Below are 25,434 nucleotides of genomic sequence, written 5' to 3'. Positions count from 1 at the left end.
AAAACCACAGAGCTGGGATGTAACCTTGGCAGGCAGCTCAGGCACCAGGCGTGGTGCTCACAAGCACAGCCTGAAGGCAGAGTCTCACCTTCTGTGTGTCTGTACCCTGTGCCCGGTTCCTAGTAGATGTTTTTTTCTTTTTTCTTTCTGTTTTGTCTGTTTGTTTTGAGATGGGAGTCTCGCTCTGTTGCCCAGGCCGGAGTGCAATGGTGGAATCTCAACTCACTGCAACCTCTGCCTCTTGGGTTCCAGCGATCCTCCTTCCTCAGACTCCCAAATAGCTGGTACTGCAGGTGTGTGGACCACACCCAGCTAATTTTTTATATTTTTCAGTAGAGACGAGGTTTCACCATATTGGCCGGGCTGGTCTCAAACTTCTGACCTCAGGTGATCCACCCGCCTCGGCCTCCCAAGGTGTTGGGATTACAGGCATGAGCCACCGCGCCAGGCTTTTTCTCTTTTTCTTTTTTGATACGGAGTCTCCCTCTGTCACCCAGGCTGGAGTGCAGTGGTGCGATCTCTGCTCACTGCAACCTCCATCTCAGGGTCGAGCGATTCTCCTGCCTCAGTGTAGCTGGGATTACAGGCACCAGCCACCACACCTGGCTAATTTTTTGTGTTTTTAGTAGAGATGGGGTTTCACCATGTTGGCCAGGCTGGTCTCGAATTCATGACCTCAGGCGATCTGCCCACCTCAGCCTCTCAAAGTGTTGGGATTACAGGCGTGAGCCACGGCACTTGGCCTGTGGATGCTGAATAACAGCACGTGAGGTTACGGGGTCCCAGGTTCCAGGTGCTCCTCCTAGATGTGGGGACAGCAGATCAGTAAAGATGTACTCTGTAGATGAAGCAGTCCCGGCGGGCCAGGCAGTGTCCTCGCTGGAGATACCTGAGCTCTGGGTGTCCTTTGTCCCTTGAGCCTTGTGAGCTCTCCTTGATCCCATTGGAGAGTTGACAAAACTGAGGCTCTGACTGGGCGCAGAGACTCACACATGTAATCCCAGCACTTTCGGAGACTGAGGCGGGCAGATCGCCTGAGGTTAAGAGTTCGAGACCTGCCTGGCCAACATGGTGAAACCCCGTCTCTACTAAAAATACAAAAATTAGCTGAGGATGGTGGCGCGTGCCTGTAGTCCCAGCTACTCAGGAGGCTGAGGCAGGAGAATTGCCTGAACCCAGGAGGCGGAGGTTGCAGTGAGCCGAGATCGCGCCATTGCACTCCAGCCTGGGTAACAAGAACGAAACTCCGTCTCAAAAAAAAAAAAAAAAAAGTGCAAGAATTAGCCAGACTCATTGGAGGGCACCTGTAGTCCCAGCTACTCGGGAGGGTGAGGCAGGAGAATCGCTTGAACACAGGAGGGAGAGGCTGCAGTGAGCCGAGATCATGCCACTGCATTCCAGCCTGGGTGACAGAGCCAGACTCTGTCTCAAAAAAAAAAAAAAGAGAAAAAAACAACAAACAATCCTGAGGCTCAGAGACGTGAAGTCACTTACTCAAGATCAGTCAGCCCTGCCCAGCTAGGATTGGAACCAAGGGTTAGCTGACCTGGAGTTTGTGTGCGTGGACAGGCTTACTGCATGCCGGGTACCAGGAGGGGACAAGCAGAGGTGAATCAGACCTCGTCCCTGCCCCTCTGGTGAGATAAGGTCTGGCTGGCTGTATGTCTAGCCTCAGTTCTGTGTGATAACAGCCACTCCCTTTTGAATCAGCTGGTGTCCCCTGACAATGTCCTGTGCCTGCCCTCCTCAGCCCTGTAGGGCAGACAGAACCAAGCCCTGTTGAGGCAGTCTCGCTCTGTCACCAGGCTGGAGTGCAGTGGCGCAATCTTGGCTCATTGCAACCTCTGCATCTGGGGTTCAAGAGATTCTCCTGCCTCAGCCTCCCGAGTAGGGACTACAGGTGTGTGCCACCACGCCCAGCTAATTTTTGTCATTTTAGTGGAGATGTGGCTTCACCATGTTGGCCAGGATGGTCTCGATCTCCTGACCTCATGATCTGCCCACCTCGGCCTCCCAAAATGCTGGGATTACAGGTGTCAGCCACCGAGCATGACTTTTTTTTAGTTTTTGAGATGAAGTCTTGCTCCGTCACCCAGGCTGGAATGCAGTGTCATGATCTGAACTTACTGTATCCTCTAGCTCCTGGGTTCAGGTGATTCTTTTGCCTCAGCTTCCCGAGTAGCTGGGATTAGATGCCCGCCACCACACCCGGCTAATTTTTGTATTTTTTGTAGAGATGAGGTTTCACCATGTTGGCCAGGCTGGTCTTGAACTCCTGACCTCAGATAATCCACCTGCCTTGGCCTCCCAAAGTGCTGAGATTACAGGCATGAGCCACCATGCCTGGCTGGGTTCCCATCTTATAGCAGAGGGGAGACTGAGTCACTCATGAGGGTTGCCTCCTTCAGCCTAGGCCTTGGGAACTCCAAGCTTTGGCAGAAATCATATCAACATTGGGATTGATCACGGGAGACTCAGGCCGGGCACCATGGCTCATGCCTGTAATCCCAGAACTTTGGGAGGCTGAGACAGACGGATCACGAGGTCAAGAGATGGAGACCATCCTGGCCAACATGGTGAAACCCCGTCTCTACTAAAAAAATACAAAAATTAGTTGGGTGTGGTGGCGTGCTCCTGTAGTCCCAGCTACTCGGGAGGCTGAGGCAGGAGAATGGCTTGAACCCGGGAAGTGGAGGTTGCAGTGAGCCGAGATCGCTCCACTGCACTCCAACCTGGCACCTGGTGACAAAATGAGACTCTCTCTCTCAAAAAAAAAAAAAAAAATCATGGGAGACTTGGTGGAGGAGGGGGTTGGAGGCTGGGGGCTCAGGATTCCCCCATCTGACACTCTCCTGGTCTCCGTCCCCACCTGCCCTGGTCAGAAATGTGGAGCCCTGGAGGAAGGATCTATGCTGAGAAGCAGGCTGAACCGATGGGCCTGTCACCACGGTGCGATCTCACGGTGAAAGATCTGCTGCTTTCGGGCAGCAGCGGGGACCTGGTGAGTACCCCACACCCTCCCACGGTGTGCTGGAGCTGGGAGGGCCACTCGGGTTTGGGGGCGCCGAAACATCCCCCATTTCAGAGACTGGAAAACCGAGTCACAGAAAGGTGTGGAATTTTCCCACAGTTAGACACCTTTCCAGTCCTGGGTTCACCGTTGCCTGGGCTCGGCGTCTCCCTCTGTAATACGCAGCAGTAACAACGGCAATTTTTTAAAAAAATGCTAAAACTGGCTGGGTGCGGTGGCTCACGCCTGTCATCCCAGCACTTTGGGAGGCCAAGGCGGGCAGATCGCTTGAGCTCAGGAGTTCGAGACCAGCCTGGGCAACACGGTGAAACCCCAGCTATGCAAAAAATATAAAAATGAGCTTGGTGTGGTGGCATATGCCTGTGGTCCTGGCTACTTGGGAGGCTGAGGTGGGAGGGTCGCTTGAACCCAGGAGGTGGAGGCTGCAGTGAGCTGTGATCACATGGCTGGACTCCAGCCTGCATCTAAAAAGAAAAAAGGTGGGCGTGGTGGCTCATGCCTGTAATCCCAGCACTTTGGGAGGCTGAAGTGGGCAGATTGCTTGAGCTCAGGAGTTTGAGACCAGCCTGGGCGACATAGTGAAACTCCGTCTTTACAAAAAAAATACAAAAATTAGCCAAGCATGGTGGTGTGCTCTGTAGCCCCAGCTACTTGGGAGGCTATACATACGTGTGTGTGTGTGTGTGTGTATGTGTGTATGTGTGTGTGTGTGTGTGTGTGTATATATATACGTATATATATGGAGAGAGAGAGACAGAGACAGAGTCAGAGTCTTGCTCTGTCTCCCAGGCTGGAAGGCAATGGTGTGATCTGGGCTCACTGCAACCTCCACTTCCCAGCTTCAAGCAATTCTCCTGCTGCAGCCGCCCGAGTAGCTGGGATTACGGGTGCCCGCCACCACGCCTGGCTAATTTTTGTATTTTTAGTAGAGATGAGGTTTCATTATGTTTCCCAGGCTGGTCTCAAACTCCTGAGTTCAAGTGATCCACGTGCCTCGGCCTCCCAAAGTGCCGCGTGAGCCACCGCACCCGGCCTGGGGTGATTGTGTTCTCCATCTAATGACTCTCTCATTTCCCAAAGGCCCTGCACCTGCCGTCATTCCTCTGTTTTCTTCCCTAGCAACAGCATCACCTGGGAGCCCCCCACCTGCTGCGACCTGTGGCCGGGCACTGTCAGGAGCTGGTGCTGACTGAGGATGAGAAGAAGCTGCTGGTGAAAGAAGGCATCACCCTGCCCATCCAGCTGCCACTCACTAAGGTGAGTCTCAGGGGACTTCCCACCCCAGGTCCGTCTCCCCTTCATGCCCTTACCTGCCTGTGTGTCCCACCTTCATTTATTTATTTGTTTAGGGACAGAGTCTTTTCGTTTTCTTTTGTTTTTTTTTTTAGACAAAGTCTCTTTTTTATTTTTATTAGAGATGGGGTTTCATCATCTTGGCCAGGCTGGTCTTTAACTCCTGACCTCATGATCCACCTGCCTCAGCCTCCCAAAGTGCTGGGATTCCCTCGTGATCCACCTGCCTCAGCCTCCCAAACTGCTAGGATTACAGTCTTATTCTGTCACCCAGGCTGGGGTGCAGTGGCCTGATCTCAGCTCACTGCAACCTCTGCCACCCGGGTTCAAGCTGTTGGAAATAGATGTTGGAAACAGATGCTTGGTGCCACAAAGAAAAATTAGCACTGAGACAAAGGGTCTTTCAGCAATGCAATTTTTACTTCCTGGACTGCAGGAAGGATACGCTCACTAGCCATCTTGCCATGAGAATACCCTTCTTCTGCTTACAGTCGCCCGCCAGCACGCCCAGCAAATTTTTGTATTTATAGTAGAGACGGCGGTTTCACCATGTTGGTCAGGCCGGTCTCGAACTCCTGACCTCAGGTGATCCGCCTGTCGGCCTCCAAAAGTGCTAGGATTACAGCTGTGAGCCACTGCGCCGAGCCTGACATTCCCATTTGAAGACATTTATTGGTTGGGCAGGTGGCTCACACCCGTAATCTCAGCACTTTGGGAGGTTGAGGCAGGCAGATCACCTGAGGTCAGGAGTTGGAGACCAGCCTGGCCAATATATGGTAAAACCCCGTGTCTACAAAAACAAACGTACACAAAAGACATTAGTTAGTCTTGAAACACCTGCTGTCTTCAGGGAAGGTGCTGTTCCCAGGCATGACCACAAGGCGGCGGCAGTGGTACCCGTTCCCACTGTCCCGTGGGTGGTTGGTTATTTTACACTATTGGGAGCTGGGAAAAGACCCTCAGAACCCAGGCGCCTCCCGGAGACTCTGCAAGCGTTTGGGGAAAGGGTGGCTTCAAGGCACTAGGAATCTGCGTCTGCGTCCTTGGCTCAGGGATGTCTCATACGGAAAGCGGATGGGGTGAAGTTGTTGGCTCAAGGTTAGGTAAAGTTGTGGGGTCAGGACAGTAGCGACAGTAACACTGTCCCGAAACTGAAGAGTTTAATATTTATTTATTTATTTTTGAGACAGAGTCTCACTCCGTCGCCATGCTGGAGGGCAGTGGCGTGATCTTGTTTCACTGCAACCTCCACCTTCCCGGTTCAAGTGATCCTCCTGCCTCAGCTTCCTGAGTAGCTGGGATTACAGGCACCTACCACCATGCCTGGCTAATTTTTGTTTTTTTAGTAGAGCTGGGGTTTCACCACGTTGGCTAGGTTGGTCTGGAACTCCTGACCTCAGGTGATCCTCCTGCCTCAGCCTCCCAAAGTGCAGGAATTACAGGCATGAGCCTACTCGTATGGCCTATTTTTTTTATTATTGTTATTTCCGACAGAGTCTCCCTGTGTCACGCAGGCTGGAGTACAGTGACTCATCTTGGCTCACTGCAGCCTCCACTTCGCAGGTTCAAGCAATTCTCCTGCCTCAGCCTCCCAAGTAACAGATTAGGCTCGCACACCACCACACCTGGCTGATTTTTTGTAGTTTTGGTAGAGACAGGGTTTGACTATGTTGGCCAGGCCGGTCTTGAACTCCTGACCTCAGGTGATCCGCCTCCCTAGGTCCCCAAAGAGCTGGGAGTACAGGTGTGAGCCACTGCGCCCAGCCTGATATTCCCATTTGAAGACACTTATTGGTTGGGCGAGGTGGCTCACACCTGTAATCCCAGCACTTTGGGAGGCTGAGGCAGGCAGACCGCCTGAGGTCGGGAGTCTGAGACCAGCCTGGTCAATATGGTAAAACCCCGTGTCTACAAAAACAAACAAAAAAGACATTAGTTTGTCTTGAAACACCTGCTGTCTTCAGGGAACGGTGCTGTTCCCAGACATGACCACAAGGCGGCGGCAGTGGTACCCGTTCCCACAGTCCGCGGGGTGGTTGCTTATTTTACACTATTGGGAGCTGGGGAAAGACCCTCAGAACCCAGGCGCCTCCCGGAGACTCTGCAAGCGTTTGGGGAAAGGGTGCCTTCAAGGCACTAGGAATCTGCGTCTGCGTCCTTGGCTCAGGGATGTCTCATATGGAAAGGGGATGGGGTGAAGTTGTTGGCTCAAGGTTAGGTAAAGTTGTGGGGTCAGGACAGTAGGAACAGTCCCACTGTCCCCAAAGTGAGGAGTTTAATTTTTATTTATTTATTTATTTATTTATTTATTTTTGAGACGGAGTCTCATTCTGTTGCCAGGCTGGAATGCAGTGGCGTGATCTTATTTCACTGCAACCTCCGCCTTCCCGGTTCAAGTGATCCTCCTGCCTCAGCTTCCCGAGTATCTGGGATTACAGGCACCTACCACCATGCCTGGCTAATTTTTGTATTTTTAGTAGAACCGGGGTTTCACCACGTTGGCTAGGCTGGTCTGGAACTCCTGACGTCAGGTGATCCACCCACCTCGGCCTCCCAAAGTGCTGGGATTACAGGTGTGAGCCATTGTGCCCTGTCTGACATTCCCATTTGAAGACATTTATTGTTTGGGCGCAGTGGCTCACACCTGCAATCCCAGCACTTTGGGAGGCTGAGGCAGGCAGATCGCCTGAGGTCAGGAGTTCGAAACCAGTCTGGCCAATATGGTAAAACACGTCTCTACAAAAACAAACAAACAGACAAGGCATTAGTCTTTAAAACACTTGCTGTCTTCAGGGAACGGTGCTGTTCCCAGACATGACCACAAGGCGGCGGCAGTGGTACCCGTTCCCACAGTCCCGTGGGTGGTTGCTTATTTTACCCTATTTGGAACTGGGTTAAGACCCTCAGAACCCAGGCGCCTCTGAGATACTCTGCAGCGTTTGGGGAAAGCGTAGCTTCAGGTCACTAGGAATCTGCCTCTGCGTCCTTGGCTCGGGGATGTCTCATGTGGAAAGTGGATGGGGTGAAGCTGTTGGCTCAAGGTTAGCTAAAGTTGTGGGGTCAGGACAGTAGGAACAGTCCCACTGTCCCCAAAGTGAAGAGTTCATTTGAATATTTATTTATTTATGAAACAGAGTCTGATTCTGTCGCCAGGCTGTAGGGCAGTGGCATAATCTTGGTTCACTGCAACCTCCGCCTTCCAGCTTCAAGTTATCCTCCAGCCTGAGCTTCCCTAGTAGCTGGGATTACAGGCACCTACCAACATGCCAGGCTAATTTTTGTATTTTTAGTAGAGCTGGGGTTTCAGCACTTTGGCCAGGCTGGTCTGGAACTCCTGACCTCAGGTGATCCGCCTGCCTCGGCCTCCCAAAGTGCAGGAATTACAGGCATGAGCCACCTCTCATTGCCTATTTTCTTTAAAATTTTTTGAAACAGAGTCTCCCTGTGTAACCCAGGCTGGAGTACAGTGGCTCAGTCTTGGCTCACTGCAGCCTCCACCTCCCAGGTTCAAGCGATTCTCCTGCCTCAGCCTCCCAAGTAACTGAGATTATGGGCACACACTACCACACCTGGATGATTTTTTGTAGTGTTGGTAGAGTCAGGGTTTCACCATGTTGGCCAGGCGGGTCTCGAACTCCTGACCTCAGGTGATCAGCCTCCCTCAGCCTCCCAAAGTGCTGGGATTAACAGGTGTGAGCCACTGCGCCCATCCTGACATTCCCATTTGAAGACATTTATAGGGTGGGCGCGGTGGCACACACCTGTAATCCCAGCGCTTTGGGAGGCTGAGATGGGTGGATCACCTGAGGTCAGGAGTGTGAGAGCAGTCTGGCCAACATGGTGAAACCTGGTCTCTACTACAAATACAAAAATTAGCTGGGTGTGGTCGCGCTTGTAATCCCAGCCACTCGGGAAGCTGAGGCAGATGAATCCCTTGATCCTGGGCGGTGGAGGTTGCAGTGAGCTGAGATTTTCCCTTTGCACTCCAGCCTGGGCGACAAGAGCAAAACTCAGTTTCAAAAAACAAACAGCCGGACGCCGTGGCTCACGTCTGTAATTCCAGCATTTTGGGAGACTGAGGCAGGCAGATCACGTGAGGTTGGGAGTTGGAGACCAGCCTGGCCAATATGGGAAAACCTCATCTCTACAAAAACAAACAGAAAAGACATTAGTTTCTCTTGAAACACCTGCTGTCTTCAGGGAAGGTGCTGTTCCCAGGCATGACCACAAGGCGGCGGCAGTGGTACCCGTTCCCACAGTCCCGTGGGTGGTTGCTTATTTTACACTATTGGGAGCTGGGAAAAGACCCTCAGAACCCAGGCGCCTCCCGGAGACTCTGCAAGCGTTTGGGGAAAGGGTAACTTCTAGTCATTAGGAATCTGCCTCTGCGCCTTGGCTCAGGGATGTCTCATATGGAAAGCGGATGGGGAGAAGTTGGCTCAAGGTTAGGTAAAGTTGTGCGGTCAGGACATAAGGGACAGTCTCACTGCCCCCAAAGTGAAGAGTTTATTTTAATATTTATTTATGAGACTGAGTCTCCCTGTGTCACCCAGGCTGGAGGGCAGTGGCGTGATCTTGGTTTGCTGCAGCCTCCACCTCCCAGATTCAAACGATTCTCCTGCCTCAGCCTCCCAAGTAACTGAGATTATGGGTGCACACCACCACACCTGTCTGATATTTTGTAGTTTTGTTAGAGACAGGGTTTCATTGTGTTGGCCAGGCCTGTCTTGAACTCCTGACATCAGATAATCCGCCTTCCTCGGCCTCCCAAAGTGCCGGGATTGCAGGTGTGAGCCATTGAGCCCAGCCTGACATTCCCAGTTGAAGACATTTATTGGTTGGGCAAGTGGCTCACACCTGTAATCCCAGCACTTTGGGAGGCTGAGGCAGGCAGATCACCTGAGGTCTGGAGTTTGAGACCAGCCTGGCCAATATGGCAAAACCCCGTCTCTACAAAAAGAAACAAAAAAGACATTAGTTAGTCTTGAAACACCTGCTGTCTTCAGGGAAGGTGCTGTTCCCAGACATGACCACAAGGCGACGGCAGTGGTACCCGTTCCCACTGTCCGCGGGGTGGTTCCTTATTTTACCCTATTGGGAGCTGGGGAAAGACCCTCAGAACCCAGGCGCCTCCCGGAGACTCTGCAAGCGTTTGGGGGAAAGGGTGGCTTCAAGGCACTAGGAATCTGCGTCTCCGTCCTTGGCTCAGGGATGTCTCATATGGAAAGCGGATGGGGTGAAGTTGTTGGCTCAAGGTTAGGTAAAGTTGTGGGGTCAGGACAGTAGCGACAGTCACACTGTCACCAAAGTGAACAGTTCATTTTAATATTTATTTATTTATGAGAGAGTCTCACTCCGTCGCCATGCTGGAGGGCAGTGGCGTGATCTTTGTTCACTGCAACCTCCGCCTTCCCGGTTCAAGTGATCCTCCTGCCTCAGCTTCCCGAGTATTTGGGATTACAGGCACCTACCACCATGCCTGGCTAATTTTTGTATTTTTAGTAGAGCTGGGGTTTCACCACGTTGGCTAGACTGGTCTGGAACCCCTGACGTCAGGTGATCCGCCCACCTCGGCCTCTCAAAGTGCTGGGATTACAGGTGTGAGCCATTGCGCCCAGCCAGACATTCCTATTTGAAGATATTTATTGGTTGGGCGCAGTGGCTCACACCTGTAATCTCAGCACTTTGGGAGGTTGAGGCAGGCAGACCGCCTGAGGTCGGGAAGTCAAGACCAGCCTGGCCAATATGGTAAAACCCCGTCTCTACAAAAACTAACAAACCAAAAAGACGTTAGTCTCGAAACACCTGCTGTCTTCAGGGGAAGGTGCTGTTCCCGAAGATGACCACAAGGCGGCGGCAGTGGTACCCATTCCCACAGTCCGGTGGGTGGTTCCTTATTTTACACTATTGGGAGCTGGGAAAAGACCCTCAGAACCCAGGCGCCTCCCGGAGACTCTGCAAGCGTTTGGGGAAACGGTAGCTCAATTCTACGAATCTCTCTTAGGGTCCTTGGCTCGGGGATGTCTCATACGGAAAGCGGATGGGGTGAAGTTGTTGGCTCAAGGTTAGGTAAAGTTGTGGGGTCAGGACAGTAGGGACAGTCCCGCTGTCCCCAACGTGAAGAGTTTAATATTTATGTATTTATTTTTGAGACAGAGTCTCATTCCGTCGCCACGCTGGAGTGCAGTGGCCTGATCTTGGTTCACTGCAACCTCCACTTTCCAGTTTCAAGTGATCCTGCTGCCTCAGCTTCCCGAGTAGCTGGGATTACAGGCACCTACCACCATGCCTGGCTAATTTTTGTATTTTTAGTAGAGCTGGAGTTTCAGTACATTGGCCAGGCTGTTCTGGAACTCCTGACCTCAGGTGATCTGCCCGCCTCGGCCTCCCAAAGTGCAGGAATTACAGGCATGAGCCACCTCGAGTGGCCTCTGTTTTCATTTTTTGAGACAGAGTCTCCCTGTGTCACCCAGGCTGGAGTGCAGTGGATCACTGTTGGCTCACTGCTGCCTCCACCTCCCAGGTTCAAGCGATGCTCCTGCCTCAGCCTCCCAAGTAACTGAGATTACGGGCGAACACCACCACACCTGGCTGATTTTTTGTAGTTTTGGTAGGGACAGGGTTTCACCGTGTTGCCCAGGCCCATCTTGTACTCCTGACCTCAGGTGATCCGCCTCCCTCGTCCTCCCAAAGCGCTGTGGTTAAAGGGGAAAGCCACGGAGCCCGGATTCCAAGTCTGGACTTGGTCAGGCGAGAGCCTGACCGCCCCCTCCCCATTTTGCTTGGCAGTATGAGGAGCGAGCGCTGAAAAAAATCCGCCGGAAAATCCGGAACAAGCAGTCCGCCCAAGAAAGCCGGAAGAAGAAGAAGGAATATATCGACGGCTTGGAGACTCGGTGAGTAGTGCCGGACCCGGACTCTACACTGGGGGCAGAAACTGAGGCCCAGAGAGAGGGAGACGTGGCTAAGGCCACATGGCTTAGAGTCTGACAAATTTGGAGGTGGTTTTTCTCTCTAGGAGACACCGTGCTTCGTACTGATTGCAGGGATGGAAAGACGCATGGAGATGGTGTGGGACAAGGGTTTGGGAATCCTGTGACCCCTGGGAAGTGTGCAGAGAAAGGACAGAGTGTGACCCATCCTCTTCTGACCCTCTGCACTGACCCTCTGTCTGAAGACAGACACTTCCTTCGTGTGTGTGTGTGTGTGTGTGTGTGTGTGTATGTTTGTGCGTGCGTGGGAGGGTCTCACTCTGTCACCCAGGCTGGAGTGTTGTGGCACAATCTCGGCTCACTGCAGCCTCTGCCTCACGGGTTCAAGTGATTCTCCCACCTCCGCCTCTCCAGTACATGGGACTACAGGCGCCCGCCACCACACTTAGCTAATTTCTTTTGTATTTTTGGTAGAGGCGGGGTTTCACCGTGTTGTCCAGGCTGGTCTCAAACTCCTGACCTCAGGTGATCTGCCCACCTCGGCTTCCCAAAGTGCTGGGATTACAGGCATAAGCCACTATGCCCAGTCTGTCCTCCCTCCCTCCCTTCCTCTCTTCCTTCCCTTTTGAGATAGAGTTAGCTCTGTCACCCAGGCTAGAGTATAGTGGCACAATCTCAACTCACTGCAACCTCTGCCTTCCAGGTTCAAGCAATTCTCTTGCCTCAGCCTCCTGAGTAGCTGGGATTACAGGCACCTGCCAACATACCTGGCTAAGTTTTGTTCTTTTAGTAGAGATGGGGTTTCGCCGTGTTGGCCAAGGTGGTCTTGAACACCTCATATCAGGTGATCCACCTGCCTCGACCTCCCAAGGTGCTGGGATTACAGGCACGAACCACCGTTCCCAGCTCGCTGTCCTCTTTCTTAAATACGATCTGCTCAGCTCCTGATCATCTTCATCCAGGGTCATTCTCTCCCCACCTCCCCACCTCCTGGGTAATTGTATCCTATTTTACTGACAGGAAGACTAAGGTCGGAGAGTGAAGTGGCTGGGTCAAAGGTCATGGGCAGGGGGAGGGCTGTAACTTGGATGTCCCAGGTGCCTGGGTGTCCTGATATTTCATTTTCTGGAAATGTCACTGCCTGTATTTGGCATTCCATTCCTGATCCAGGGGATTCAGCTTCTTTTCTTTTTTCTTTTCTTTTGAGACAGTGTTTCATTCTTATTGCCCAGGCTGGAATGCAATGGTGAATCTCTGCTTACTGCAACCTCTGCCTCCTGGGTTTAAGCAACTCTCCTGCCTAGGCTTCCTGAGTAGCTGGGATTACAGGCATGTGCCACTACACTCAGCTAATTTTTTTTTTTTTTTTTTTTTTGATTTGTAGTAGAGACAGAGTTTCACTATATCGGTTAGGCTGATCTCAAACTCCTGACCTTGTGATCTGCCCGCCTTGGGCTCCCAAAGTGCTGGGATTATGGGCATGAACCACTGCGCCCGGCCAGCGGGCTCAACTTTGAATGAGCATTAATGAACATTAATGCAGAGATGGAACTTAGGAGCCAGACAGATATGGGTTCAAATCCCGGCCCCGTCTGACATGCAAAGTAACCTTGGATGAACAACATCGCCTCTCTGGCCTTGTGTTCCTTGCTAGTAATGTGAGGCCTTCCCGGGAGAGGTCAATGGGGCCAGCTAGTGACTGGTGTGTTCTGAATGTCGCTGTATCTTTGTCCTTTCAGGATGTCAGCTTGCACTGCTCAGAATCAGGAGTTACAGAGGAAAGTCTTGCATCTTGAGAAGCAAAATCTGTGAGTCTGGGTTCCTCCAGGGCAGAGGACAGGGAAGCAACCCAGAGTCCCTTGCAGGAAGAGCAGAGAGCCCACCTGATGGCAGAATGAAGTAGGGAATGCCTTCCATCTACGAGCCGGGCGCGGTGGTTCACGCCTGTCATCCCAGCACTTTGGGAGGCCAAGGAGGGTGAATTCCCTGAGGTCAGGAGTTCGAAACCAGCCTGGCCAACATGGTGAAACCCCGTCTCTACTAAAAATACAAAAATTAGCTGGGTATGGTGACACATACCTGTAATCCTAGCTATAGCTACTCGTGAGGCTGAGGCAGGAGAATCGCTTGAACCCGGGAGGTGGAGGTTGCAATGAGCCGAGACTGCACCACTGCACTCCAGCCTGAGTGACAGAGCAAGACTCTGTCTCAAAAATAAACAAATAAATAAAAAATAAAGGCTGGGCATGGTGACTCATGCCTGTAATCCCAGCACTTTGGGAGGTCAAGGCGGGGAGATCATGAGGTCAGGAGATCGAGACCATCCCAGCTAACACGGTGAAACCCTGTCTCTACTAAAAATACAAAAAATTAGCCAGGTTTGGTTTTGCATGCTTGTAGTCCCAGCTACTTGGGAGGCTGAGGCAGGAGAATCGCTTGAACCAGGGAGACAGAGGTTGTGCCACTGCACGCCAGCCTGGGCAGCAGAGCAAGACTCTGTCTCAAAAATAAATAAATAAAAAAAAAATAAAGAGTAGGAGGCCCTTGAAGGATGGATGGAATTTGGACTTTAGTGGGGCTGGGGGACCCCAGAAGTGGATGAGAAGCAGGACCGAGGCCCTGTAGGGCTTAGCAGTGGCCTGCCTGTCCCTCTAAGGTCCCTCTTGGAGCAGCTGAAGAAACTCCAGGCCATCGTGGTGCAGTCCACCAGCAAGTCAGCCCAGACAGGGACCTGTGTTGCGGTGAGTCCTGGAACCCCCAGGAAAGCCAGGGACCTAGGCTTTGGCAGATGTGCCTATGGGGAGGGGACAGTGTGTCCAAGCTCCCCTTGTGTCCCAGCTCAAGTATGATCCAGTCTTGTCTCTGGGGCCTCAGTTTCTCTGCCTGTGGGATAAAAATGCTTGCAGGGGACAGTAGGGAGGGGTTGACCCTGCTGCTGTCTCCCCCAGGTCCTGTTACTGTCCTTCGCCCTTATCATCCTCCCCTCCATCAGCCCTTTTGCCTCCAACAAAGCCAAGAGCCCTGGGGACTTTGCACCTGTGCGAGGTAGGGGATCCCTGCCTTTGAAACCTTTGTCTGGCCTCCCGAAGTCCCCATCCGGGGCCTCTGGGGGAGGGGGAGAAGACCCCTGTTCCCCATTCCCTGAGGCTGGGGCCAGGGAAGGGAGCACAGGACTGCACCTTCACCTTGTTTCCTATGACACGCCCCTTCCCCAATCAGTCTTCTCCAGAACTTTGCACAATGATGCTGCCTCCCGCGTGGCCCCTGATGCTCTGCTGGGCTCTGAGGCCCCAGGACCCCGACCCGAGGCTGACAAACCCAAAGAAGGGTCTCCAGGCAGCCCCAGGGCAGCCTGGAGCTTCCGGGACACCACGGACCTGACCAATTCGATGGAGGAGCTGGACAATGCCAGCCTGGTCCTGAGGAACGAGACGGAGGGGCTGGGCGAGGTTGCCCTGCTAGACTGGGTGGCACCCGGGCCGAGCACTGGCTCAGGACGTGCAGGGCTGGAGGCGGCGGGGGATGAGCTGTGAGCCCCATCAGGACTGTGCTCCCAGGCCCCTCTGCCCAGGGGCGCCTTGGGGGTGTTGCGCTGGACAGCGACCCACCTGGGGATGGGAGGTGAGGCTGAGACCCCGGCAGACACGCCAGGAGGGGGAGGCACAGCTCACAGCCACACACCCAGGGCCTGACTGAGGCCCACGCAGGAACTGACACTCAGACACGGACAAAGAGAGGGCCATGGGGCCCAGGAAATAGACATAGAGCCAGGCGCGGAAGCAATGAGCAGACACACAGCCTGAAAAAGACCTGGACAGACAGACAGACACTGCCTGAAACAGATACAGACAGACAGACACAGCCTGAAACAGACCAGCACAGACAGACAGACAGATAGCCTGAAACGGATGTGGACAGACAGACACAGCCTGAAACAGACCAGCACAGACAGACAGACAGACAGCCTGAAACGGGTGTGGACAGACAGACAGACAGACAGCCTGAAACAGACCCGGATAGACAGACAGACGCAGCCTGAAACAAACCCGGATGGACAGACAGATGCCCAGCAACTCCCCGCCCAGGGACCCCTCCCGGCCTCCCTTGCACACTGGGAGGAGGAAGCCGCCGAGACTGCCGAGACCCTGGCTCCGGAGCCCCGGGTACGCCCTGGTCTTCGGAGCAGCCACGGCTCACCATCACCCCCCTTTTCTAAGACTGCCCGATCCAAAATAAAGTATTTTGACAGAACCTTGTTTTGGGGTGTAGGCGGAGTCTGGGGGCTCCCCCACTCCGTAGAATGAAGGGTTGGGCCAGCCTGGGATAGGGGAGTGAGGTGTGGGCTCCACGCCCCCGCCAGATCCCCACGCTGGAGCAGCGGCGGGAGGCGCGCCGGGCGCGGTTTCAGCACCTTGGAGAGCGGCAGCGGGCCGAGCGCGGGGAGCCCGGGAGGCGCTTCCAGGGTGTGCGCGCTGAGCTTGCGGGGAAGGCAGCCGCCTTCCTGGGGATCTGGGCGGCCCACCCTGCTCGTTTTGCGGGTCAGGATACGGAGGCTTCAGAAGTGGAGGGACTGCCCAAGGTCACAGCTGGGGAGGGTGGAACCTGGCTGCGCCTGCGCCCTTCTGTGGCGTTGCCCCTACTGTGGGGCTGTGCTTGCCAAAGGACAGAAGGAGGCTCACAGCTTGGGGCAAATGTGAAACAAGAAAAAACCTTGCTTTTAAGTGTCTAACTACAGACTGAGTGCTCAGAAAATGCTAGCTGTTATATCGGTTTCATCATCAGAGAACTGGCCTGATCCCTCCAGAGGTGGGGTTGGGGGAGAGGGGAGCCCTTGTTCCCTACCCTGGGCTTAAGGGGCAGGGATTGCAACGGAGCACAGGCAGATGGTCCAGGGAGGAGGGGACCACGAACTCCTGACCCAGGAGGGCGAGGACCTACCACAAATTTGGAATTTAAGCACTTACTGGATGCAGTGGCTCACACCCGTAAGTCTAGCACTTTGGGAGGCCGAAGTGGCCTGACTGCTTGAGCTCAGGAGTTTGAGACCAGCCTGGGCCACATAGTGAGACCCTGTCTCTAAAAAATGCAATTAGCTGGGTGTGGTGGCGAACACCTATAAACCCCGCTACTTGGGAGGCTGAGGCAGGAGAATCCCAGGACGTGAAGGCTGCAGTGAGCTGAGATCACACCACTGCATTCCAGCCTTGGTGACAGAGCAAGGCTCTGGCTCAAAAAAATAATGATTCTGAGATGCAAGAAGGAAGTTCTGTTTTTATTGCATTGAAGACTTTTTCAGAAGCCTGGTGGACCCACGTCTCCCTCCCTCCAGCTCCAAAGGTAGTGCCAGCCTCTGCTGTGTCCCCCACTTTGAAGTGGGTCTCCCCTCCTGCAGGGCCCATGGAGGAGGGGTGGGTGGGGGTGGGGGGCCCAGAGGGGAGACCCTGTGGGCAGAGGGAGGTCACTCCTGTTTAGACTGGAGACCAGGGAGGGCCCAGCCACACCTCCCAACAACACCCTGAGTCAGAGGCTGGGGTATAGCAGGGGCTCAGCTGTCAGCCCTGGGGTGTGGCTTCTTCCCGGACCCCCACCAGAGGCCCCTGGAGCCCAGGGAGAGACCTTGGAGGGCAGGTGCGACCCCTGGAGCGCAGCTCTCAGAGCCCTGAGGTTCCCGGGGAAAGAAACAAGTAACAAAGTGAGACCACGAGAGAAAAAGAATCCACAGTTTCTACAAAAAGCCCCGCCCTCCCCGAGCACCCTGGTCAGCTGGGGACCGCCTCAGCCTTCACCCTTTTGGGGGGTCTGTGAGGTGCAGGGCTGGCAGGCTGCTCCCGTTTGGGGCTTTCGGGCTCTGAGCCATTGTGCTGGGCACAGGGCTCCTGCTTGGGGCTGGCGGGGACAGAGCCGTTGATCCGGGTGGGGGATTCCTCCTTGGACTCCAGCTTGGGGGCGGGCGGGCGGGGCAGGGGCGGCAGCGCCCTCTCCAGCACACGGGGGCCGTCCCAGGCAGGGATCTCCAGCCCGAGGTGCTTCATGAGCCGGGTCATGACTTCGTCGACGTAGCCATGGATGCGGAGGTCGGCGTGACGGTCCTGCCGGGAGTTGGGATGGGTCAGGCGTCAGGGGCAGAGGGTGCACGGGGGCCCTGGGCGGGGGTGGCTCAGACACCTACGTGCTTGGTGGGTTGCAGGTTGACGATGACCAGGCGGCCTCCCCGGCGCTTGGTGGCCAGCGGCAGATTCCCGCTGGGTCGGATCTGTAGCGACGTGCCCAGGGTGACGGACAGGTCGGCGTTCCTGGGGCCGGGGAGTGTGGGCTGAGTCTGATCCCCTCTCCAGCCCTGCTCCGGCCGACATCCCGAGCCGGCCGTGGGGTCCAGCTCACACCTAGGCCCTCTGTGCTCACCCGGGCGGTCAAGGCTGGCCCCACTCCAGAGCCAGCCTTCAGGATCCCACCCCCTCTCCTCTGCTGCCCGCCGGCAGGGTCATTGATCCTTCTGGGGAGAATGGCAGTGTGGTAACAGCTTGGAACCCTAGGGTGGGACCCTGGCTCAGTCACCTCCTGGCTGGGCAGCACTGGCTAGAGGAGTCACGTGGCTGAAGCCTCCGTTTCCTTGTGCAGCATCCACCCAGAACCACAGTGAGGAGTGTGTGTGTGTGTGCAGTCCCTGACGTGGCCCACCTCCTCCAGGAAGCACCCCCTGACTGCCTCTGAGCTGGAGCTCCTGCCCTCGTACTGGAGCTGGCTGTGTTTCTGCCATCTCCCCAGCCTGCCCCGCCGTGGGCTCCCTGGGGGGTCAGACCTGCTGGCCTCATCGGCAAGCGCCAGGTCCCGGTCCGGCAGGGAGTCCTCCCAGTCTAGGATGGTGTCTCTCAGCTCCCCCCTGCAATGAGGAAGCCGGGAAGAGTCCGAAGGGGCCTCGTAGCCTCCCCTGGAGCCCAGGGCATGGGCAGGGTCGCTCACCTGCAGGCCCGCAGCCCCCTCGCCTTAGCCATGGTGCAGAGCCGACCCGTAGCCTTCAGGCCCATGCTGCCCACAACCGTGTCCCGGACGTACTGCCTGTGCCAGGGAGGAAGGGGAAGGCCAGGGCCGAGTCAGCCCCCGGGGGTGTCTCTTGTGCTGTTTCTAGGGGGACATTCTCCCAGGGAGGCGCAGGGCTGGACAGGTGGCCAGAACTCAGCACCGAGCGACGCAGGAGGAGCCCTCCATGAACATCAGGCCGGGATGCTGCTCGGTGCCCGGGGCACAGAAAACAAAGGGGCTGGGGACGGGACCCCGCATGGCATCCCGGACCAGGAGAAACAGAACAATTAGAGCTTGGGGGCAACCGGCTGGGTCTGGATTCGAACCAGGGACTGGAGAAGGCCATGTTCCCTTTACTTTTCCTGACTTTAATTGTTATACTGGACCAGCCTCGGGGGCTCACGCCTGTAATCCCAGCACTTTGGGAGGACGAGGCGGGAGGACCATTTGAGGCCAGGAATTCGAGACCCCCCTGGGCAACACAGTGAGACCCTATGTGTATAAAAATAAAAAAAGAGGAGAAACATGGAGATAAGAAGGCCCCTGTAGCTGTAAGCCCAGGACCACCAAGGACGTCTGTCCGCCACCGGCAGCCAGGCAGAGGCAGAAAAAATCCTCCCAACTGGCCGGGCGCGGTGGCTCACGCCTGTAATCCCAGCACTTTGGGAGACCAAGGTGGGTGGATCATGAGGTCAAGAGATCGAGACCACCCTGGTCAACACGGTGAAACCCCGTTTCTACTAAAAATACAAAAATTAGCTGGGCACGGTGGCGCATGCCTGTAATCCCAGCTGGAGGCTGAGGCAGGAGAATTGCCTGAACCCAGGAGGCGGAGGTTGCGGTGAGCCGAGATCGCGCCATTGCACTCCAGCCTGGGTAACAAGAGCAAAACTCCATCTCAAAAAAAAAAAAAAAAAAAAAAAAAAATCCTCCCAACAGGTCGCAGAGGGGCCGGCCCTGTGGACACTTGGATTTTGGACTTCTGTCCCCCAGAACTGTGAGATCACAAATTTCCATTGTTCTAAGCTGCTCATCTGCAGGTTGCTATGGCAGTGCCAGAACATGATGTAACTCCCCAGGAGGGAGGCATGACCCTCAAATCCCTCCAGGAGGGAGGCATGACCCTCAGATCCCCCAGGAGAATGGGATGACCCTCCGACCCCCCAGGAGGAAGGGATAATCCTCAGACACCCCCAGGAGGACGGGATGACCCTCAGACCCCCCAGGAGGGTCACACCAGTTCCCCCATACCCTCTGGGTCTCTGGGACATCAGATTCGACCCCTAACCCCCTCTGGCCCGCCCTGGGGAGGGATGGTGGCTGCATGGCCCACCCCGTGCACCCACCTGGGGGCAGCCGAGACCCCGCCCCTGACCCCAGGTGGCACTCACGTCTTACACTTGGCACATTCTTCCACAAACATGTTCCCATGAAGCTCTGCCAGTTTGTCCCTGTGAGAGGAGGAGGAAGAGGCTCGATGGTGAGGAGGGCTCCCTGGATGCCTAGACTTTGGGGCTGGTGCTAAGCCCCTCCTCCAGGAAGCCTTCCCTGACTCCTCTCCCACAACATCAATCAACTTCTTTCTGGCTCTTCTAGCTCCTGGCTCTACCATTCATCTGCTGTACATCTCTGGGCAAGTGGCCCAACCTCTCTGAACCCAAGAAATCATTAACCCCTGTGGCTGAACCCACCTTAGATAACGGGAAGCCCATTCTACTCACAAAATCCCTGTCCCCCGCCAAGAGCACATGGGAATCTCTTGATGTCACCAAGTCAGAGGCCCAGGAAAGCGAATTCCCAGTTTATAATGGAAGACGCCGAGGCAGAGTGGTGCTGAGGCACCACTCCAGAGGGAGTGAAGCATGAGATCCAATCCAGCTTCATTTATGTATTTCTTTTTTTTTTTTGAGACAGAGTCTCGCTCTGCTCCTCAGGCTGGAGTACAGTGGCGCGATCTCAGTTCACTGCAACCTCCGCCTCCTGGGTTCAAGCGATTCTCCTGCCTCAGACTCCTGAGTAGCTGGAATTATAGGTACCTGCTATCACACCTGGCTAATTTTTTGTACTTTCAGTAGAGCTGGGGTTTCACCATGTTGGCCAGGCTGATCTCAAACTCCAGACCTCAGGTGATCCGCTCACCTCGGCCTCCCAGAGTGCTCGGATTACAGGCGTGAACCACCATGCCCGGCAGCTTTATTTATTTAATGAATTTATTTTTCTATTTTTGAGACAGAGTCTCACTCTGTCACGAGGCTGGAGTGCAATGGCACCATCTCGCTCACCGCAACCTCTAACCCCCTGGTTCAAGTGATTCTCCTGCCTCAGCCTCCCGAGGAGCTGGAATTACAGGCGCCATCCACCACGCTCAGGTAATTTTTTTTTTTCTATTTTTAGTAGAGACAGGGTTTCACCATGTTGGCCAGGCTGGTCTTGAATTGCTGACCTCAGGTGATCCGCCCGCCTTGGCCTCCCAAAGTGCTGGGGTTACAGGCATGAGCCACCACACCCTGCCCCCCTTTGCTTTTATAAGCAGAGAAAAATCTCTTCCTCGCTCCTCACCCCTGGGTGCCCATCTGCTCGTCTCAACACCCACCTGGCTGTCACTGGTTGCGCCAGGGTGAGACCCAACAAAGAGGGGCAGGGGAGGACCACACTTCTATTATGAAACCAGCCTGCCTCACAGCAGTGCTCATGCTCAGTATCAGACGAATAAAGATGGATATTAATAAAGGGGGATACTAAAAACACGACAGCCAGGCGCAGTGGCTCACGCCTGTCATCCCAGCACCGTGGGAGGCTGAGGTGGGTGGATCACCTGAAGTCAGGAGTTCAAGACCAGCCTGGCCAATGTGGTGAAACCCCATCTCTACTAAAAATACAAAAATTAGCTGGGGGTGGGGGCGGGCATCTGTAATCCCAGCTACTCAGGAGGCTGAGGCAGGAGAATCACTTGAACGTGGGAGGCGGAGGTTGCAGTGAGCTGAGATCACATCATTGCACTCCAGCCTGGGCGACAGAGCAAGACTTTGTCTTAAAACAAAAACAAAAATAAAACTGCAACTTCTAGACCCTGACAGCTCTCCTCCCCTGAGCCCCACCCCGAGGGAACTTCTGCCTCTGACTCTGGTGGGGACAGCTCTGAGCCATGGGACTCAGAAACCTCCACACAGTAGGCCAAGAAAGACCCAGAGAGCTCAGGGCTAGAATCTTAGAGAAAGAGGAAAAGGGGACTCTCCCCTAAAAATGCAAACACGGTTTGTGGAGCCCCACGCGTTCCTGGGGGGCAGGGCCAGCTGTGTTACCTGGGGAAGCCGGAGCGCACGTGGAGCCCGTCCACATTCTGGCTGACCAGGAAGCGGAGGAGGCCCACGCGTTCCAGCTGCACCAGCGCCATGTGGGTCTGCGTGGGCCGCGCGCTCTCAAAGGTGGTGTCGAACTTGGGGGCCAGGCCCCGCTCCTCCATGGTCCAGACTCCGTGGGGACCCCTGAAGGTGGCAGGCGGGGAGAGATGGAGGGGGAGAGGGGAACAGAAAAAGAGACAGAGGGAGAAAATTGGAGAGAGAGAAAATCAGGAGACAGACAGAGAGAGGGAGTCAGAAAGAAGTAGAGGGGACAGACAGAGAGAGAGACAGAGAGAAAGATGAATCCACACGAAGGCAAAAATGACTTATTCAGCTCAACCAGCTTTGTCGCTGCTGCCCTGAGCCTGGATGGTCACATGGACCCAAGCCCTGCCCTCCAGAAGCCCTTGATCTTGGGGGAGACAGGTGGACACAGACCCTCTGGCCCCACGGGGTCAAGCCTGGACCAGAGGAGGCACCGGGGCCTGGGGAAGCCCCGTGGAGGTGGTGGGGACCCTGGGGCATGTGGAAGGGTTTCCTGGAGGAGTCTGAACGTCTCTTGAAGGGTGAGAGGGAATATCAGACAGAAGGGTAAACAGACGCCAGGGTGCTGGGAAGAACCCATGAGTTTAGGAGAAAACGCAAGTGTTTTGGGGGCTGTAGCAGGTGCAGGAGGGGCTGACGCTGGAGAGGTGATTCAGGGCTGGGCCAGGAACAGAGGGCTTGAGCTTCCAGCACCAGAAATTCAGAATTCCTACTGCCTGGCAATGGGGAGCCACAGCAGGTTATGGAAGAGGAGAAGGAGGAGAAATTCACGCCTTGGAATTCTGTTTTTTTTTTTTTTTTTTTTTTTTTTCAGCCAGGTGTCATCAGGCCAAGGCGGTGAGTGGAATGCTGGTTGTGACTTCAAGGGACACATCCTAAAGGGAAGGGGTATCACCCCTCCCCGGTGCCCAGGACACATTCAGAAAGAAGGAAGAAGGATGGGCCCTAATGCCTAGTTGTGTGTGGCTCACGGGGAAGGCCGTGGCAGGCTGCTGGGGCCTTGCCTCGATGTCCCCTGCACACTCACAGACCTGAAGTCGGGGATGCCAGAGGCGGTGCTGATGCCGGCCCCCGTGTGAAACACCACGCTGGAGGACTGCCAGACCAGCCTCGCCAGCTCCCACACCTTCCGCTCCAGCTCCTCTGGGGGGTCGAAGATCTGCAGGGGGAAGGAGCAGATGGAGGGGTCAAAACAGGTCCCGCAAGTGGCAAGGCCAGACGCGAGTCACAGACTGAGCTGTTCCTTTCTTGCCTGAGGCAGGAAAATAGATTGGAAAAGGCAGCTTGTCCTCATGTGCCTCCTCTGCCTACAGCCCTCCATGGCTCCCACCTGCCTTGTTAAAGCCCTAGCCCTGCCCAAGGCCCACCAGCCCCTGCACTACCTGCCCTGTCCCACCTGCCCTGTCCCCTCTGTACCCTCTTCTCCTCCCTTTCCCTGCCTCACTCACTCTGATCCAGCCACGCAGGGAGGCCTCCTCCCTCTTCCTCCATCACACCAGGCTCAGTCCTGGCTCGAGGCCTCCGCGCCGCCTGTCCCCACACCCTTGAGTGCTCTTCCCCCAGATACCCACATGGATGCCTCCTTCACCTCCTGTAACTTGTGGTTCAGATGTCACCTCTGCGACAGTGAAGCCTCCCTTGGCCACCTGGTTTCCATGCAACCCCTAGTCAGTCTCCCTTATTAGAAAGAGGGGCTAACCTGTCTTACTCCTGACTGTGGCCCCCTTACCTAGAAAGTGCCTGACCCACAGCAGGTGCTCCAACAATGTTGGTGGAATAAACTGACTAACAGGCCGGGCGCGGTGGCTCACGCCTGTAATCCAGCACTTTGGGAGGCCGAGGAGGGCAGATCACGAGGTCAAGAGATTGAGACCATCCTGGCCATGGTGAAACCCTGTCTCTACTAAAAATACAAAAATTAGCCAGGCGTGGTGGTGCATGCCTGTAATCCCAGCTACTCGGGAGGCTGAGGCAGGAGAATTGCTTGAACCCAGGAGGTGGAGGTTGCAGTGAGCTGAGATCGCGCCACTGCACTCCAGTCTGGGCGACAGAGCAAGACCCCGTCTCAAAATAAGTAAATAACCATAAATAAAGTGACAACGGCAATGAAGAGCGGGGCTTCTGGACAGGCACACACACCGTCAGCGCTCACTAAATGCAAGACTTGGAATGCATGGGTCAGCCTTTATGGGATGGGGCCATCTTCACCTCGTTTGCAGAGAGGATGGAGATGGAGACCCAGAAGTGAAGTGACTTCCCACAGGGCGCGGAGGGGACAGCCGACCCCTGCACTTCCCCTCCGAGTGGCTGGAGGGATCTTCCTGGCACATTCTGTCCAGGCCCCTCGCCAGTGCAAGACCCTTCTCCATCCCCCTCAGGAGAAAGTGCCAACTCCCCAGCCTGGCATTTGAGCCCCGTCCTGGCCCGACTCTGGAAATCTCCCCGGCCTAATCGTTCTCCAGGTGCGTTTATTCCACCACCCTGCCTTTGCGCCTGCCGTCCCCTCCTCCTGGAACTACACACCCCCGCTCTCCCCGATCAGCCCCGGCCGGTGGCCACAGAGTTGGGCGTGTTCGCGTCCCCGGGTGCGCAGGGGTGTCAGTTCCCGCCTCTTCCTCACTGGGAAGTCCCTCCCATTGTCTAGCCTCAGTGTCTCCTGATATTCCCACAATGCCCTGCTGCCGTCCGGCCCCTCCCGGCTCACGGCCCTGGGAGCGACCCCGGATGCGCTCACCTCGGGGAGGCCGCACTTGCCCTTGTCCGCATACGGCGACAGCCCCGCAGCGTAATTCACCGACATCCTCGCCGCCCCCACGGGAACAATAAAGTTTCCCTTGTTGAGGCCGCTTCCGCCGGAAGCGGGGAGGGGCGGGGCGGGGAGGAAGGAGGAGCCGCGTTCCTGTTCCGCGAACCCAGCCTCCCCCGGCAAGGCGCATGCGCCGCGTGCTGACGCCGCAGGAGCCATGTTGACTGCTGTCGGAAGGAAGCCCGCCTTCCTGGATGCAGGCGTTCTCGGGGTTTGGGAAGGGGCTGCCCGATGACGCGAGCGGGAAATTGGGGCGGCCGCCTACGTGAGAGTTCGCCAGTCACCTCTAAAATGAGGGACACAGGCTATCGATGCCCCCATAACCCTGTTTTACGTGTTAGTAAATTCCGTAAGGACAGTGCTGGGCAGCAGGGACCCCGTAGTCCAAGGGTCGTGAACGCCACCCTGAATTGTCTGAAATTTTTTTTTTTTTTTTTTTTTTTTGTAAGACAGCCACGCTCTGTCGCCCAGGCGGGAATGCAGTGGCGCAGTCTCAGCTCACTGCAACCTCCTCCCGGGTTCAAGCGTTTCTCCTGCCTCTGCCTTCCGAGTAGCTGGGATTACACACGCCCACCACCGCGCCCAGCTAATTTTTTTTTTTTTTCTGATTTTTCTGTTTTTTAGTAGAGATGGGGTTTCACCATGTTGGCCAGGCTGGTCTCGAACCCCTCCCCTCAGGTGATCCGCCCGCCTCGGCCTCCCAAAGTGTTGGGATTACAGGCGTCAGCCACCGCGCCAGGCCAAGCTATCCGAATGTCATACAAGTGGAGGTTCTGAATTTTGCAGGACAGGTCCTTCTCATGGTCACTGGGGCTGGTGGCCTGGAGGACTTATTTAAGAATCATGTGTTGAGCACCTACTATGCACTGGGCACACTGGGGAGCAAAGATGGTACCGTCCCTGCCCTGGTGGCTGGGGGTGGACACAAAGATGTGACCAGGTAATGGTGACATGGTGTGGTTGTGG

The 25,434-nt window shown here is 55.2% G+C and overlaps 3 protein-coding genes across 6 annotated transcripts in view; 2 read left to right on the top strand and 1 right to left on the bottom strand.

The window, feature by feature from the left end:
• Positions 1-15,246, top strand: part of CREB3L3 (cAMP responsive element binding protein 3 like 3) — a 47,222-nt gene extending 31,976 nt beyond the window's left edge. Inside the window, exons 8-14 of the mRNA XM_064380739.1 lie at positions 2,883-3,001; positions 4,151-4,288; positions 11,114-11,220; positions 12,996-13,064; positions 13,913-13,997; positions 14,205-14,301; positions 14,476-15,246. Of these exons, the coding sequence (XP_064236809.1) occupies positions 2,883-3,001; positions 4,151-4,288; positions 11,114-11,220; positions 12,996-13,064; positions 13,913-13,997; positions 14,205-14,301; positions 14,476-14,789 (929 nt within the window). The 3' untranslated portion in view covers positions 14,790-15,246. The remainder of the gene's footprint in view (positions 1-2,882; positions 3,002-4,150; positions 4,289-11,113; positions 11,221-12,995; positions 13,065-13,912; positions 13,998-14,204; positions 14,302-14,475) is intronic.
• A 1,261-nt stretch (positions 15,247-16,507) lies between these two features.
• SIRT6 (sirtuin 6) lies at positions 16,508-24,485 on the bottom strand. 2 transcript variants are annotated; one of them, XM_064380737.1, is made up of 8 exons: positions 24,397-24,485; positions 22,700-22,821; positions 21,579-21,767; positions 19,668-19,727; positions 18,217-18,312; positions 18,056-18,136; positions 17,426-17,549; positions 16,508-17,345 (listed from the first exon to the last, which is right to left on the bottom strand). In XM_064380737.1, the coding sequence occupies exons 1-8, from the start codon at positions 24,460-24,462 to the stop codon at positions 17,016-17,018; spliced, it is 1,068 nt and encodes a 355-aa protein (XP_064236807.1). In that variant the 5' UTR covers positions 24,463-24,485; the 3' UTR covers positions 16,508-17,015. The 2 variants fall into 2 exon arrangements, with proteins under 2 accessions (XP_064236807.1, XP_064236808.1); XM_064380738.1 differs by lacking the exon at positions 24,397-24,485 and adding an exon at positions 23,234-23,324.
• A 134-nt stretch (positions 24,486-24,619) lies between these two features.
• The window catches only part of ANKRD24 (ankyrin repeat domain 24), a 43,915-nt gene continuing 43,100 nt past the window's right edge, over positions 24,620-25,434 (top strand). For all 3 annotated transcript variants that reach the window (XM_064382074.1, XM_012436382.3, XM_012436383.3), the window contains exon 1: positions 24,620-25,408. The gene's annotated coding sequence lies outside the window, so the exon portion shown is untranslated. The remainder of the gene's footprint in view (positions 25,409-25,434) is intronic.

This window comes from Aotus nancymaae, unplaced genomic scaffold, assembly GCF_030222135.1.
Source record: "Aotus nancymaae isolate 86718 unplaced genomic scaffold, 86718_ANA_hifiasm-v0.15.2.pri h1tg000028l, whole genome shotgun sequence".
NCBI classification, from domain to species: domain Eukaryota; kingdom Metazoa; phylum Chordata; class Mammalia; order Primates; family Aotidae; genus Aotus; species Aotus nancymaae.
The sequence above is the reverse complement of the archived record's forward strand: the minus strand, read 5'-3'. Positions and strand labels throughout refer to the sequence as shown.